Source organism: Chenopodium quinoa, unplaced genomic scaffold (genome assembly GCF_001683475.1).
Source record: "Chenopodium quinoa cultivar QQ74 unplaced genomic scaffold, ASM168347v1, whole genome shotgun sequence".
Lineage (NCBI taxonomy): Eukaryota > Viridiplantae > Streptophyta > Magnoliopsida > Caryophyllales > Amaranthaceae > Chenopodium > Chenopodium quinoa.
This window is the reverse complement of record NW_018742260.1, coordinates 1-12,896: the sequence shown is the minus strand read 5'-3', so window position 1 is coordinate 12,896 and position 12,896 is coordinate 1. Positions and strand designations below refer to the sequence as shown.

Sequence of the window (12,896 nt, the reverse complement as noted above, 5' to 3'; positions counted from 1 at the left end):
ACTAATGTGTATATCATTTCTCTTGTATTTTATATTGTTCAATAAGAACATTTATTTGTCAAAAGTTCCACCCTCCCAAAAATAAAAGAGTGCATATATTGAAATTCTTGAAATTCTTAAGTACTATATGCATGCATAGGATATTGAAACTTTGGACAGCACAAATCTAAAGTAACAAAATTTGATACAGGATAGATGAGAGAATAACAACCTAACTACTGATAGATGTTGCTATGCCCTCGCTAGGACAGCTTAACATACACTAAACAGAAATTACATATGCCTCACAAGTTGTAACTATACTGTAGTCACAAATAAAGCAAGCATTTCACAGTATCTGTCAAGGCTACCAGCTTGGTTTGTTTATTATATGAAAAAGTTACTTCCACATTCTAGGAAGTTCACTATAGTCAATCTGCACCAAGAAGAGACAGCTCACACAGCTAAATCTTGCTTCATCTCCTTATTGTTTCCCAGCCCCTCAGCAAAGTCTCCGAGCCCCGGCACCACAATCTTTCCAGCTGCAGCCAGAATGCTGAAATTCTGCAGGTGATAATTTTTGTTAGTAGCTTCTAAATTACTTAACAAACAGCATAAACAATATTCATATAAGACTTACATTTATAGATTTCCAGTCCAAATTGGTAAGAAAATTCTGAACAGATTCAACAGAATTTAGACCATCAACGTCCCCCAAATAGCCTACAAGACTAACGAACACCTCCGTGCCCCTCATACCTTCATTTAACAAATCAGTTTCATTCCATAGCAAACCTATTGGGTCTGCCATCAGGAACTTGTCACTGACATCCACTGGACAGTTTCCTCTCTTCAACTGAAAACAACAACAAAACACATATGTTGTAGCAGGTAAAAGAAAACAAAGGATAAAATGAAAATTAAAAAGAGAGAGAAGGGAATGCAGTTACCAAAAACTTCGCATGTAGCCAGTGTTTCCCAATAAAAGAAAGACCAACTTTGTTGAATAGCCACCTAGAAACTGTTATTTGATCCATACCATGGCGTGCCAGCCTAGCAGCTTCAGCATTTGCACAACAAATTTCGATAGCAACCTCTCTTTGTGGATCCATGAAAACGACCATCAGGGTCATGTGTTTCATTGACGGAAAGGCCTCCTTTAGACATGTTTTGAAGATCGCCTTCATTATATTTCTGTTCCTCTTTCTGAGCTCACTGTCTGTCACTTCTGCACAATAAGAGGTGTCTTTTGTAGTACATTCAAATTCAGTAATTACTGCATTGTCGATGTTGTATGGGAGAACCTCCAAAACAGTATAAGACAAAGCACTATATCCTCCAAGTCTGCCACCAGCAGTAGTGCCTATATGCTCTAATTCTTCCAACGCATTTCCTCCAGAATCCGAGCCACAAATTAACTCTTCTTTCTCCCCTTCGAAGTCCTGATCTGTCTTGCATATGAACAGCAAATCCCGAGTGCTGGAGGAAGAATCGCAGCATGATAGTAGCAACTTGTTCATTAGGAAAACTCATTTGGATACTTGATGTTAGATAAGACGCTTTCTGTAGTGCTCCCAGATGAGGCATGATGAATGATGCTAGATGCCTTTGCCCTGCAGTCATTCCCTTCTTTCCGACAATCTGCAAACATCTTTCTCCAATACTAAAGGCAACAACCCCAACATCTTCAAGCTGTTTTAATTTTTTCTTAAAGGTTTCATGTGGGAGAACCACCTCACAGTGGAATTTGATGTCAGGAATGTTCAGAATTTTATCATCCATGCTCAACAATTCTACATAATATTTTTGATTTGGATCCCTCCCTGAAATAAGTAGAGAATGCTTAATTAAACTATCCTAGAATAATATGAAACTCCTAAAACTATTGTCAGTAAGAACTTCAGCCTTAATTGTAAAATTCATTGCACTTTTGAAAAGACCATCAGTAAGGTTTTGCAATTAAAATTTCATAAGAAACTATGATCAATATGAACAATGGTAGGTCTGTGCCCAACTAAAGCGATTCTACATCGTACTTTATCCTAATGAGGTCATGTTACTGTCATCAAATATAATACTCACAAAAATCAAAATAAATCCAGAAATTAATACTAGTTAATATTCAAGAAATGAAAAATCAAGACACATTCACAATTATCATCACGAAATCACAAATCATAACAACTGCTGGAACTTTTTATATTAAAAATTTTATCGACAAACAATATAATTAAACACAAGATTCAACTACAAAAAAATTAATACTTCAGAAGTTAATATACAAGAAATGAAAAATCAAGAAACATTTAAAGTTATCATCACAAATTAACAAATCATAATTGTTGGAACTTTTATCGACAAATTCACAAATCATAATTTAATCGACAAATTATATAATTAAACACAAGATTCAACTAAAATCAACAAAACTAAAGCCTTAATTGCGAAAATTAGGGGTTGATTAATACGAAATAATATCACGAAAAACAGAGTATTGCAGGAAAAAAACACATAAATATGGAAATTACCGAGTGAGAATGTGAGTTGATTCAACCCATCAAGATGATATATGTTAAGTATATCATCATCTTTAGCAGCAATCGGGTACATTTGTGACACATTAATCAACTTCCCAAAAATGGGTTTCTTGCAGTGATATTTCATCATCTCCGTAGACTTGAAGAACAGAACCATGGCAGCTTTAGAGTCCGTATTTCGGACTGTAATCTCGAAACCTCTTTCGGTAATATCCAGCCTTCCCATAGCTTTGGGGTTGAACTCATGGTCACACAAACACATTGCAGATTGCTTAAGACTTAATGCTGGACTTAGTTCAATTTCTATTAGTTTTTCAGGGTTTTTATGAGATGCCATTTTTAGTTAAAGAAAGAAGAATGAAGAATAGAAGGAAGAATGAAGAATGAAGAGTGTTTTTCAGGTGAAGGTAGTTAGATAGAGAGTAACAGAAAACTGAAGTTGAGAAGGGATTATATAGTTTGAAGTTCTGTTGCATAACTTGCATTAACCGCCTAATTATTAAAAAACTGAAGAAATAACAAGATACGACTTAAAACTAGAGTGAGAAATTCTCTAGAGTGAGAAAGTATTTATTTATTTTTATTTTTTTTTTTTTTTTTTGACAAAGGGCAACTCAAAACAAAACAAACTAAAACGAACTTGTAATTGGTTCTTTTGTCTTTGTATTGTTCGATTACGATCTCTTATGTAAGTGTCGTATGGCTTATTATTAATGAATTTTATCTCCCCCCTTCAAAAAAAAAAAAAAAAAAAAAAAAAAAAAAACTGACGTCTCCTGTAATGCCCCGTATTTTAAATATACTAGTCGCCCTCTCGCGCGCTACGCGCGCAATAGTTCAGCGTGTTTTTTGTTTGGTTGTAATTTTTTTCATCAATTTCTTAAATTCGTAAGGGTAACATTAAATTGTGCTTTTGTAATTGGAAGTATGAAATTCAAATGCCTAGGCTTTGTATTGGATTATAGAAAATATTGAATTAAGAAAATTATATAGAAATTATCCATATAGCAAAATTATAGAATTTATAATTTATGTAGAATTATATAGAATTGATAATTAAAATTTTGTTGTTACACCCAAAAAAAAAAAATCCAAAAAAAAAAAAATACTGGATTAGACTATGGAGGATTCTCATGAAAATATTATTTTCATCTAAAGACTTTACAATATTGGCACAATATGATTGTTGTTAAGCAAAAAGCTAGCATTTTTTTGGTTGGCGGTATGTTTTGCATGGTTTTAAAAGATATAAAAGTAAAAATGGAGACTAATATCTTTGTTTAAAGCCTTCAAAACAATATTGTATTGATGATACCTATAGAATTTTTTTTCTTTGTTTTAAAAATATTGTGATAAATTACATTAATGTAAATTAATTACTACTTTAAATTTTACTAATTACATATTTGAAATGACATTCGAATTAAAAATTACTAATTTCTTTTTTAAAAAATTAAAATTTACCATTGTACTATTTAGTTATAGATGTAGAATGTAACATCTTCTTTACTAATGTCAGAGAATTTAGCTTTTTAAATTAAAAATTGATACAATCTTTCTCATGTATACACAAGCCTTTTTTAACAAGAAACAATACAGACTATATGAACAATTTGGTAGTGTGAATTGAAGAGACAATTTAGTAGTGTAAAAGACTACAATTTATTGGTTCTATTATTTGGTGTACAAGTTTCAACCTTTATTAATAATTGTCAAATTACACATGATGCATACATGATTCATAAGTTATAACTGAGAATACTTGTAAAAACAAATCAGAGACATCGACAACGATTAGTTCTTTAATGATTTCTCAACAAAATGAACAAACTCTAATGTTTGTAACAAATCTTTCTTTTTCTTTCTCGACTGCATCTCATAAGTATTTGGAACGAATGAATACATCATCAGTATATATGCTAATAGTAAGAAATTCTGATTTCGAAGATGGGGAACTGAGAATAAAACCTAGACACTTGCCTACACATCATAGAGATCACATCCAGTCTGCTTAATATATGCAACAAATTCAGGCGTTGTTGTGATGGGTGTATGTATACCAGCATTCTTGCAGTAACCAATGATTAAAATTCTCCCATCGGGTTTCAATTATTTATAAAACGATGTGAATAGCTAGCTTTATCCTGAAATGTAAAACAGAGTAGCACCGTTATAACGCTAAAATTAAGTTGTTACCAAGGATGTATGGAAAAAAATTACTGGAAAGCATGAACATACATTACAAGAATATAAAGAATGGTATCACGACTGTAGATCACATCAAAAGTATAGTCTAGGTAAGTAATCATTTTACAATCAGCTACCTTTGCACTATTGTGTCCAACTACATGCGCAACAATAATAGAGATCATATTGGTGGAGAGATCTCATATCAATGCCAATGAGATCAATGTTGAAATTCTCTGCCATGAAGAAATGAACTCTACCAACGCCACAACCAACATCCATAACAGCTAGCTTCCTCTACCTATCTCCTTCTAAATAGACTTTTATGGATTTGCAAATTTTATAAAGTATCATATTACTTTCTCCTCCCCCTCTACCCCCTCCTCACTTCCTTTTCCTCTATGACCTATATCTCCTTCCGTTACACATTTTTATGAACTGTGAATATGGTCTCTTCCTACTTGCTATCTATCAATTTATACGTAGTATATTAATCTTTCCAAGTCCTCATTTTCTCACTCCCTTTCTATTTTACCTCACTTTTATTTTATGATTTTTGTAATTTTTTAGTAAGTCTCTACCTACTTGCTCCCTTCCTCAGCGTACCATTTTACTTTTCTTCTCCCCCCAAAATCATCCAATGAGCTCCCAATTGATTTTGCAAATTTAGAAAGTATTACACTACTTGCTACTCCTTCCACACCCCCATGGCCCCATCACTCCCTTCTCATTTCCTTTCCCCCTATAGGCTCTACCTCCATGCTTTACACATTTTTTTTATGGATCGTGAATTTTAGAAGGTCTCTTTCTACTTGATATCCATTAATCTATCTATTTATCTTTCCAAGCCCTAGTTTTCTCACTTCCTATTCCTCTATGGGATGTATCTCCTGTTGGCTTTTGTTAATTGTTACTCACTTTTACGCATTGTGAATTTTAAAAGGTCTCTTTCTACTTGATATACAACATTTATTTATTAATCTTTCCATGCCCTTATTTCTCACTGCTTTTCTATTTTACCTTACTCATATTTTACGGTTTTTGGATTTTTTTCCCCCTTTCCCTAGTGTACCACATTCCTTTCTCTCTTCCCCTCCTCCCTCCTCACGTCCTTTTCATATATGGGATATATCACCTTTTGTTACTCATTTGTACGAATTGTAAATATTGAAAGGCTTCTTCCTACATTTTAGCCATCAATTTATCTATTAATTCAATTCTAATCCCTCATTTTTCACTCTCTATCTATTTGACCTCACTCATATTTTATGAATTTGTAGTTTTTAGTAAGTCTCTACCTACTTGCTCCCTCCATTAGTGTACCACTTTCCTTTCCTCCCCCCTTCACTAAAACACACTGCTATCTACACAGATATCTCATTTAAGCTCTTCTCTTTTCAATCCACGTGTTTTTTTGAATTTCTATCACAAAATTTATGTCTTATTAAAGGTATGTTTTAATATAGAAAATTTTCCACAACAATCTCATTTGACTTTAATGATTTCGAAAATTTTCCTACTCCTCCCCCCTTCTCATTTCCTTTTCCTCTACGAACCCTATCTCTTGGTGTTACTCATTTTTTTTTATGGATCATGAATTTCAGAAGACCTATTTCTACTGATTGATATCCATCAATATATCCATTTATCTTTCTAGGCCCTTGTTTTCTCACTTCCTTTCTCTTTATGGGCTCTATCTTGTTCTATTACCGCAATCACACATAATGAACATATAAATTACAGAAATTAAATCCAAAATAAAGAATTTCTGCCTTCATTTGATTTATTAAAAGGAACAATCACAAATTCTAAATACTGTAAAACTTAAGCTAGGAAAAACAAAAATTTGCTGTTATTTGTAACCAATGATCCAAATTATACAACCCAAATCAAGTTTCTTTCTATTTTCCCCAAAATCACAGAACCTAAAATTTAAAAGAAGGGTATAAATTCTCCAAATTGGAAACCAACATGTTGACAGGTCATCTATTTAAGCAAAGAAACCCATGGACAGAAACAAATAGTCGTACGTCTTTCCCAACATCACCAAAATGATGTACGAATCAACATAGCATGGTAATATACATGTATCAATATGAACACACTTAGGAATGAATAAAAAACAAATGAATGAATTTTCCTCGTAAATAAACCGAAATAATCACATAATATATTAGAGGCTACATACCCCACAGAATATAGAAATTTAAGAAAACAGTAGCAAATCTTATAAAGAGATACAAATAAAAATTATGCTAGTACTTGCTTCTCTACAAGACCAGACAAATTCCTAGTACATCAATTTGAATAGCCCTAAACTTAAACAAAGATGAATCGCCTAAGACAGAGGATAGATTGAGAAGCCTCCATAAACTTTCCAATGGTGAAGGTGTAAATGAATATTAGATTTCAGTGAGTTAAAACAAAAATTCCCATCCTTTTACTATATAATCAGATGAACATAGAAATTAAATCCAAAATAAAGAAGTTCTGCTTTCATTTTGTTTTTAAAAAAGGAATAATCACAAATTCTATATACTATAAAATTTCAGCTAGGAAAAATTAGAAAGAGGAGAAAGCAAAACCTTATGAATCAAAGCACGACGTTTAATCTCCTCCTTGAATTGACCGAGTTGAGCTTGCTCACAAGTCACAACCCTCCATTTATTCTTCTCGGTTTCTCCCTCTTTCGCCTTGAAATTCAACAAATTAAAGCGGAGCAAAGATAAGGTGTGAGATAATTATAGGAATTTTCAATTTCCGCTCACATAATAAGAAATTCATACTCTTTCTTCGTGAAACCCATCTCTGCAATTTTGCAGAAAAACTCAGTTTAATATGAAACAAATTTCTTCGCAAATTAAATCAAAGTTTGCATAATTTAACCTTGGTTTGATTAAAATAAGAATGTTTAAAAAAAAATAAGAGCACTAACGAGGCCTTACAATATAAATAAGAATTCCTCATTTTAGTGTATTTCATTGATGCTAATTTATATTTGAATCACCAAAATTATTTGTTTTCATGCTAACATCACAACAAGTTGGTCTGTAAGCCTTATATATATCATCTGAAGAAAATCTATTATCCATTGATAATACAATCAATAGCTCAAAATCGACACGTATCATACTATCATTCATTTACAACGATGGTAATTCATAAATAAATCCAGAAAAAATAAATTTATCAGCTACTGATCATCTTCATTATGGCAAATTGTCAAGAAAAGCTCAATTGAAAAGAAAAACAGCTTACAGGTCATTGATCAAAATTAATCAAACATCTAAACAAAATTAATCAAAGATAAACCAAATTACTGACCGTTTTACACATGAGATAATCAATGTAATCACCAAGGCTTAAAGTTTCGATAGTCCCAATTAGCTGAACAAGGCAATTCGTGAGTAACCCAAATGCTATATTGCAATAATTTGGTTTGTGAGTAATGTCCCAATTGATAGCCCCAATTTAACTTCTTTTCCCCTTATTCTTATGTGTCCCAATTGATAGCCCCAATTGAAAAATTTCCATGATTGTAATGTCTCAATTGATAGTCCCAATTGATTTATTAAAGTACGTAGTTCTCTACACATCCAAGAAAAGTGGAGGAAAAGAACCACCAACTTACCTCAACTTCACTGAGGTCTATACCATTATCCTTTAAAACTGAAAGAAAGGCGTCAAGGCAGTCATCAGATGGACGGTAATGTCCGAGATCGATGGACGGTAATGTCCGAGATGGACTGCAAAATAAGGTTGAATAAAAATTAGATTTCAGAAAAGGATTAGAATTACAAAGTGAATGTAGTGTGAAAGAATGACTTGAATGAATTTAGATCCTCAATAACAAACATATTTTAACTAAGAAAGTCAAATCATCAACAGTAATGTGCTTCTCTGCTTCTCTAAGGCAGAAAACCATACTAAACGTTTGCTTCAAGCCTGATGATAGCACAGGAAATTTCCTGGGCACAAATACAGAAATGAGCACACCTTGAATCCTATGGAGGTCATTGGTTTAGTAGTCATTCATTCAAATCCCAGAGGAACACATGGTTTATAGGTTTCAAAGATATACAAGTAATTCTCATTTACTTCAGCAGCAAATAAATAGAGTTCAAAAATTACGAATATGGAAAATATGCCTGCAATCTTTGAACTATACGCTCAGTAATTTTTAACAATATGTGCATTCAGGATCAGGATGTGCACAATGGTCTCATGTCCATGATATAACAATTGCATTGCAACACTTATCGAGAATGACATAAGATTTGAACCAGCAAAGTAGCAAACAAAGACCATACCAGCAACAGTGATTGAAGGGGAGCAAACATCTATAGTCAATACTATAAAGAATAGGGTGCAGGGCAGGGGAAGTGTTCTAGTGTTTTATCTTCAATATTCAGATAATAAGATCCTTTCTACATCTTTCAACTAAGAGTATAAGAGATCCTGCAACATCAACCTAATTTCTGGGTTCATTTCAGGCCTTAGGGTTGGTCACCCTGTGAAAAGCCTAGCTGGCATTAACACTGTATGTCTGTATTGGACTTATTATTTCTTTTGTCATGTGTTAGATTCAGAGTAAGCAAGTATATAAAGGGCTTTGGTAACATGAAGTCCACTAATATCATAGTGAGGTAATGTTGGTAGTACTTTCCCTTTAGAAACCAATATCCCTCAGCATAAGGCCCCTTTTGAATAAACTTCTGCAAAACCATTAAATTCCTATGTTGGCTCCATCACTATACTCATGATTTCACTTGTAAGCTAATTCAATGTGTTTGATGTGTCTCTCTTTTCCTACAAAAAGATAGGTTCTTCAATGATGACAATACATGGAAAAGGGGGGCATTTTCCTACAAGGTCTTCCCATTTGTTCCATGTTCCCCTTGATGATGCTTTTTGTGTGACTAAGGGTGTACCCTTCCCAAAATCTTCAATCCCACAAGATAAACATTTGCAGAATTTAAGGTGTTTTGCTATGCCAGGTGTTTTAAACTTTGTAAAATACCTTTTGATGTGAAGACAAAAGTTTGGATCTTTATTCTTATAGAGAATTCATTCACATAATTAATTATTCATGAGCATGTAATCTATCTCATTAAATTCCCATTTGTGCTTATTTGGCCTTTGCATGGAGGTCCAAAGTGCCTACTAACATAAAGTGTGGATTAGCTTTAAAAAGTAAATAATATTATACACAAAACATCCGACAAGGACACAAAGTTCCCTCTCAAAACATATCTACTTTGACAGAGGTGAAATAGCACGTGCTTTGATTTGTTTTTTCATTGTGAGGAAGCTCAAAGAGAGAAGATTAATTGGGTAAGAGTGGAGAATTTCAGCTGTCTTCATTGTTATATGCAACCCGAGAAATTAATAATAATTGGAAAAAAAGTATTAAGAAAAAATATGAAATTAATAAAATATGATTCATGGTGGGTTCACTATGTGAGAGAAATTAATTAAATATTGTAAAAGCATTCCAAATAAGAAAATGGAGCAAATATTTAAAAACGGCCAAAAATGAAAAGTGGAACAAGTTTTCAAAAATGGAAGCAAATTCTATGATATCTCATGCAGCATACGTATGATTAGCAAGCAAACGAGTTCAGTAAAATAAATTGTGGAGTTTTCATAATGAACCTAGCAAGGTCCTTTCTTTGTTCATAATGAAAACTTGGCAAAAGCTTAAGAAACCATGCATAGAATTAGATAACTTTACTTTAAACAAGAATTCAGCATATCATAATCTAAAAATTTAAAAAACTAAGGAAAATCTGTCAAGTTACCAACAGATATCTTAATAATTATGTGGGTTTATTACACTTTTGACAGAAAAAACCCACTATAAACTAAAATACCATTGTTTTTTTTATAGTGTTAAATTGCATGAATAATCCAAAGATCTATACTACATTAGCTTGTGATTAGAAAAATATTAAGAACTGTAAGATCAGCCAATAGTGAAAACCTATCTAAAGCCGCTGGACAAACCCACTTAAATTAGATGATATTACTCCCACATTCATAAGGAGCAAAGAATTACACTAAAATATGTCAGGCATGGATGACATCGGTATGAGCAAAGAAAAGCAATATAATAACTACTGAATTCAAACCAACTAACCCCATTAGTTATGTGGGAGTAGAGGAAGGGATGTGATCATGCTTTGTAGCCATTATAGGACCCATTATCAAGGTGTACAATTTGTCGTTCATAAGACCCATTGTACAGGTGTAACACTCCAAATAAATTTAACACTTGACAGACATATAAAAGGCACATAATTTATCCGCAATTAGATTCAATTGACATCCGATCAATGTATTTTCAGATTAAAAGTTTTACCACCCACAATCGATGTTCATTCAAGCAATTCATCGAACACTTTAAGATCACATATTTACAAGACAAAAGCAAATAATATAACATCAAATTAAATTCGAATGAACTCACCTTGGCACATACATTGACAACTCAATCAAGAATATCTTCTCTAATCCAATAATCTTGAACATATGGGTTTCCTACAAAATCCCCCAAAAAAATAAATCAGAAATAATCAAGCTTAGAAGAACCCAAAATTGACAATAAATTTAATGATGAACCCTAATATTGGTATTTGATGAAAAAGAAAAATCTTACCTCAGAAGCTGCTGTATTCTTTTCCGATCCTCTCCTCCGACGCGTGTGCTGTAAGGCCACCAACCTCTGTACTCATCCGCTATGTGCAGTCATCGCGAGAAACCCTAATTTAAGCATTACCCAAAATTCTTAACAACAAAGTACTTCATTAATGTGTAATATAACCACTCAAAACTCTCTCCAATTCACTTACCAATTTACTAAAATTAATTCGAATTTCACAAAAAAAAATTTGCATAACTTCAACTGATCTTGTTTCTCAATAAATCAAAGTGAAATTCCATCAATTCCACAAAACACAGACATCAACAGCAGGAAAAAAAAATTCTAGAAATTAAATACAAAAAAACAGGCCGTACATCCAATAATACCTTAGTTTATTCACCTCAAACTCGAATCGACCAAACCTTGCTCCATCTTCCTCCTTCCGCCTATCTTAGAGAGAAAACAGAGAAACAGGAGGAAATTACTTCACACTGCAAGCAGAGGAAGCCCCAGTTAATCTTTGGCATAAATAATAGAAACTGAATTTATCGGCATGAAATAAAAAGAATTGAAATAAGAAGCTAGGAAAAAGAACACATACTCATGAAATTAGTGCTGCCATTGCTACGACCATAGAAAACTTCAGAATCTGTAGATTTTCCTCCAACGTCGGGAATAATTTCAAGTCTTTAATCCCACTAGCTTGAACCCCATTGTGATCATACACTAAAGTACGGTGACGTCTAAAAAGGAAGAAGATAGAGCAAAAGAGTCGCCAACAAGTTTTTTTAGGCACTTGTAAACCGTTCACGAGGTGAAGGTTACACCCTTAACGATCCAAGAGATCGTCAACTCCATAAGGTCTAGAACCAAATAAGGGTTCGGGGATGAAAGGTACAAATCCAACCTAAAAGAGATTGAACCTGCCCTAATAATAGGCCTCTACTTTATTCTGATCGTATTCATGTGCGCTTTCTGATTAACATGCAATCAATAGGATTAACCCTAAACCTGTTTAATCTATGTTGGTTGAATATTAATGCACAAATAAATCTATTATTGGCGATCACTTGAATTATAATCACAATTAACCCTAAAAAGATTATTAATTATCTTATTAAGCATGATGACAAATACCAAATTCCCTTTAAACATGCAATAAAAGGTGTGATCAAGCAATAAATAACAAAATAATATATCAAGCAACATAATAAATAATAATATCATCATATTAATAATAATCATAATAAATAAATAAATAATCATCATCAAAATAATAATAATATTCATAATAAATTATAACAATTATAATCATAATCATATTCATGTTAATATTAAAGCATAATAATTGCAAGATCCTAGGCATGATACTAACAAGATTAATAACAAACCCTAGCATGTCACTAAGCAATAAAAATCAAATCTTTAGCCCTAACATGATACTAACAATCATAAATATTAGGAAAAGAATAAAAGGCATCATAGCAATCATATTTAATATTAAAATTAACCTAGACATGATACTAGGAATATCATAACAACAATGTAAA

The 12,896-nt window shown here is 32.7% G+C and overlaps 2 protein-coding genes across 4 annotated transcripts; both read right to left on the bottom strand.

Moving 5' to 3' along the window:
- Positions 1–153: 153 nt before the first annotated feature.
- LOC110682929 lies at positions 154–2,853 on the bottom strand. The gene is made up of 5 exons (XM_021859283.1): positions 2,508–2,853; positions 1,538–1,802; positions 930–1,458; positions 620–835; positions 154–543 (listed from the first exon to the last, which is right to left on the bottom strand). The coding sequence occupies exons 1-5, from the start codon at positions 2,851–2,853 to the stop codon at positions 436–438; spliced, it is 1,464 nt and encodes a 487-aa protein (XP_021714975.1). The 3' UTR covers positions 154–435.
- A 1,340-nt stretch (positions 2,854–4,193) lies between these two features.
- On the bottom strand, positions 4,194–12,058 carry LOC110682882. Of its 3 annotated transcripts, none has more exons than XR_002503507.1 (7): positions 11,948–12,058; positions 11,733–11,837; positions 11,362–11,465; positions 11,173–11,243; positions 8,335–8,449; positions 7,289–7,511; positions 4,194–4,660 (listed from the first exon to the last, which is right to left on the bottom strand). XR_002503507.1 is itself a non-coding variant. In XM_021859226.1 (7 exons), exons 4-7 carry the CDS (start codon positions 11,232–11,234, stop codon positions 4,622–4,624), a joined length of 324 nt encoding a protein of 107 aa, XP_021714918.1. In that variant the 5' UTR covers positions 11,235–11,243; positions 11,362–11,465; positions 11,733–11,837; positions 11,948–12,058; the 3' UTR covers positions 4,194–4,621. The 3 variants fall into 3 exon arrangements, 2 of the variants coding, with proteins under 2 accessions (XP_021714918.1, XP_021714921.1); XM_021859226.1 differs by having other exon boundaries at positions 7,289–7,396; XM_021859229.1 differs by having other exon boundaries at positions 7,289–7,396; positions 11,747–11,837.
- Between the last annotated feature and the right edge of the window lie 838 nt (positions 12,059–12,896).

What these genes read in the sequence shown, in the direction of transcription:
- LOC110682929 (XM_021859283.1), bottom strand. Translation starts at nt 2,853, where the DNA reads ATGGCATCTCATAAAAACCCTGAAAAACTAATAGAAATTGAACTAAGT. An exon ending in TCAACTCACATTCTCACTCG is followed by an intron (nt 1,803 to 2,507) that starts GTAATTTCCATA and finishes TACTTATTTCAG; the next exon opens with GGAGGGATCCAAATCAAAAA. An exon ending in TGGACTGGAAATCTATAAAT is followed by an intron (nt 544 to 619) that starts GTAAGTCTTATA and finishes TATCACCTGCAG; the next exon opens with AATTTCAGCATTCTGGCTGC.
- LOC110682882 (XM_021859226.1), bottom strand. Translation starts at nt 11,234, where the DNA reads ATGTTCAAGATTATTGGATTAGAGAAGATATTCTTGATTGAGTTGTCA. An exon ending in TTGTCAATGTATGTGCCAAG is followed by an intron (nt 8,450 to 11,172) that starts GTGAGTTCATTC and finishes CTTATTTTGCAG; the next exon opens with TCCATCTCGGACATTACCGT. An exon ending in TAGACCTCAGTGAAGTTGAG is followed by an intron (nt 7,397 to 8,334) that starts GTAAGTTGGTGG and finishes TTGAATTTCAAG; the next exon opens with GCGAAAGAGGGAGAAACCGA.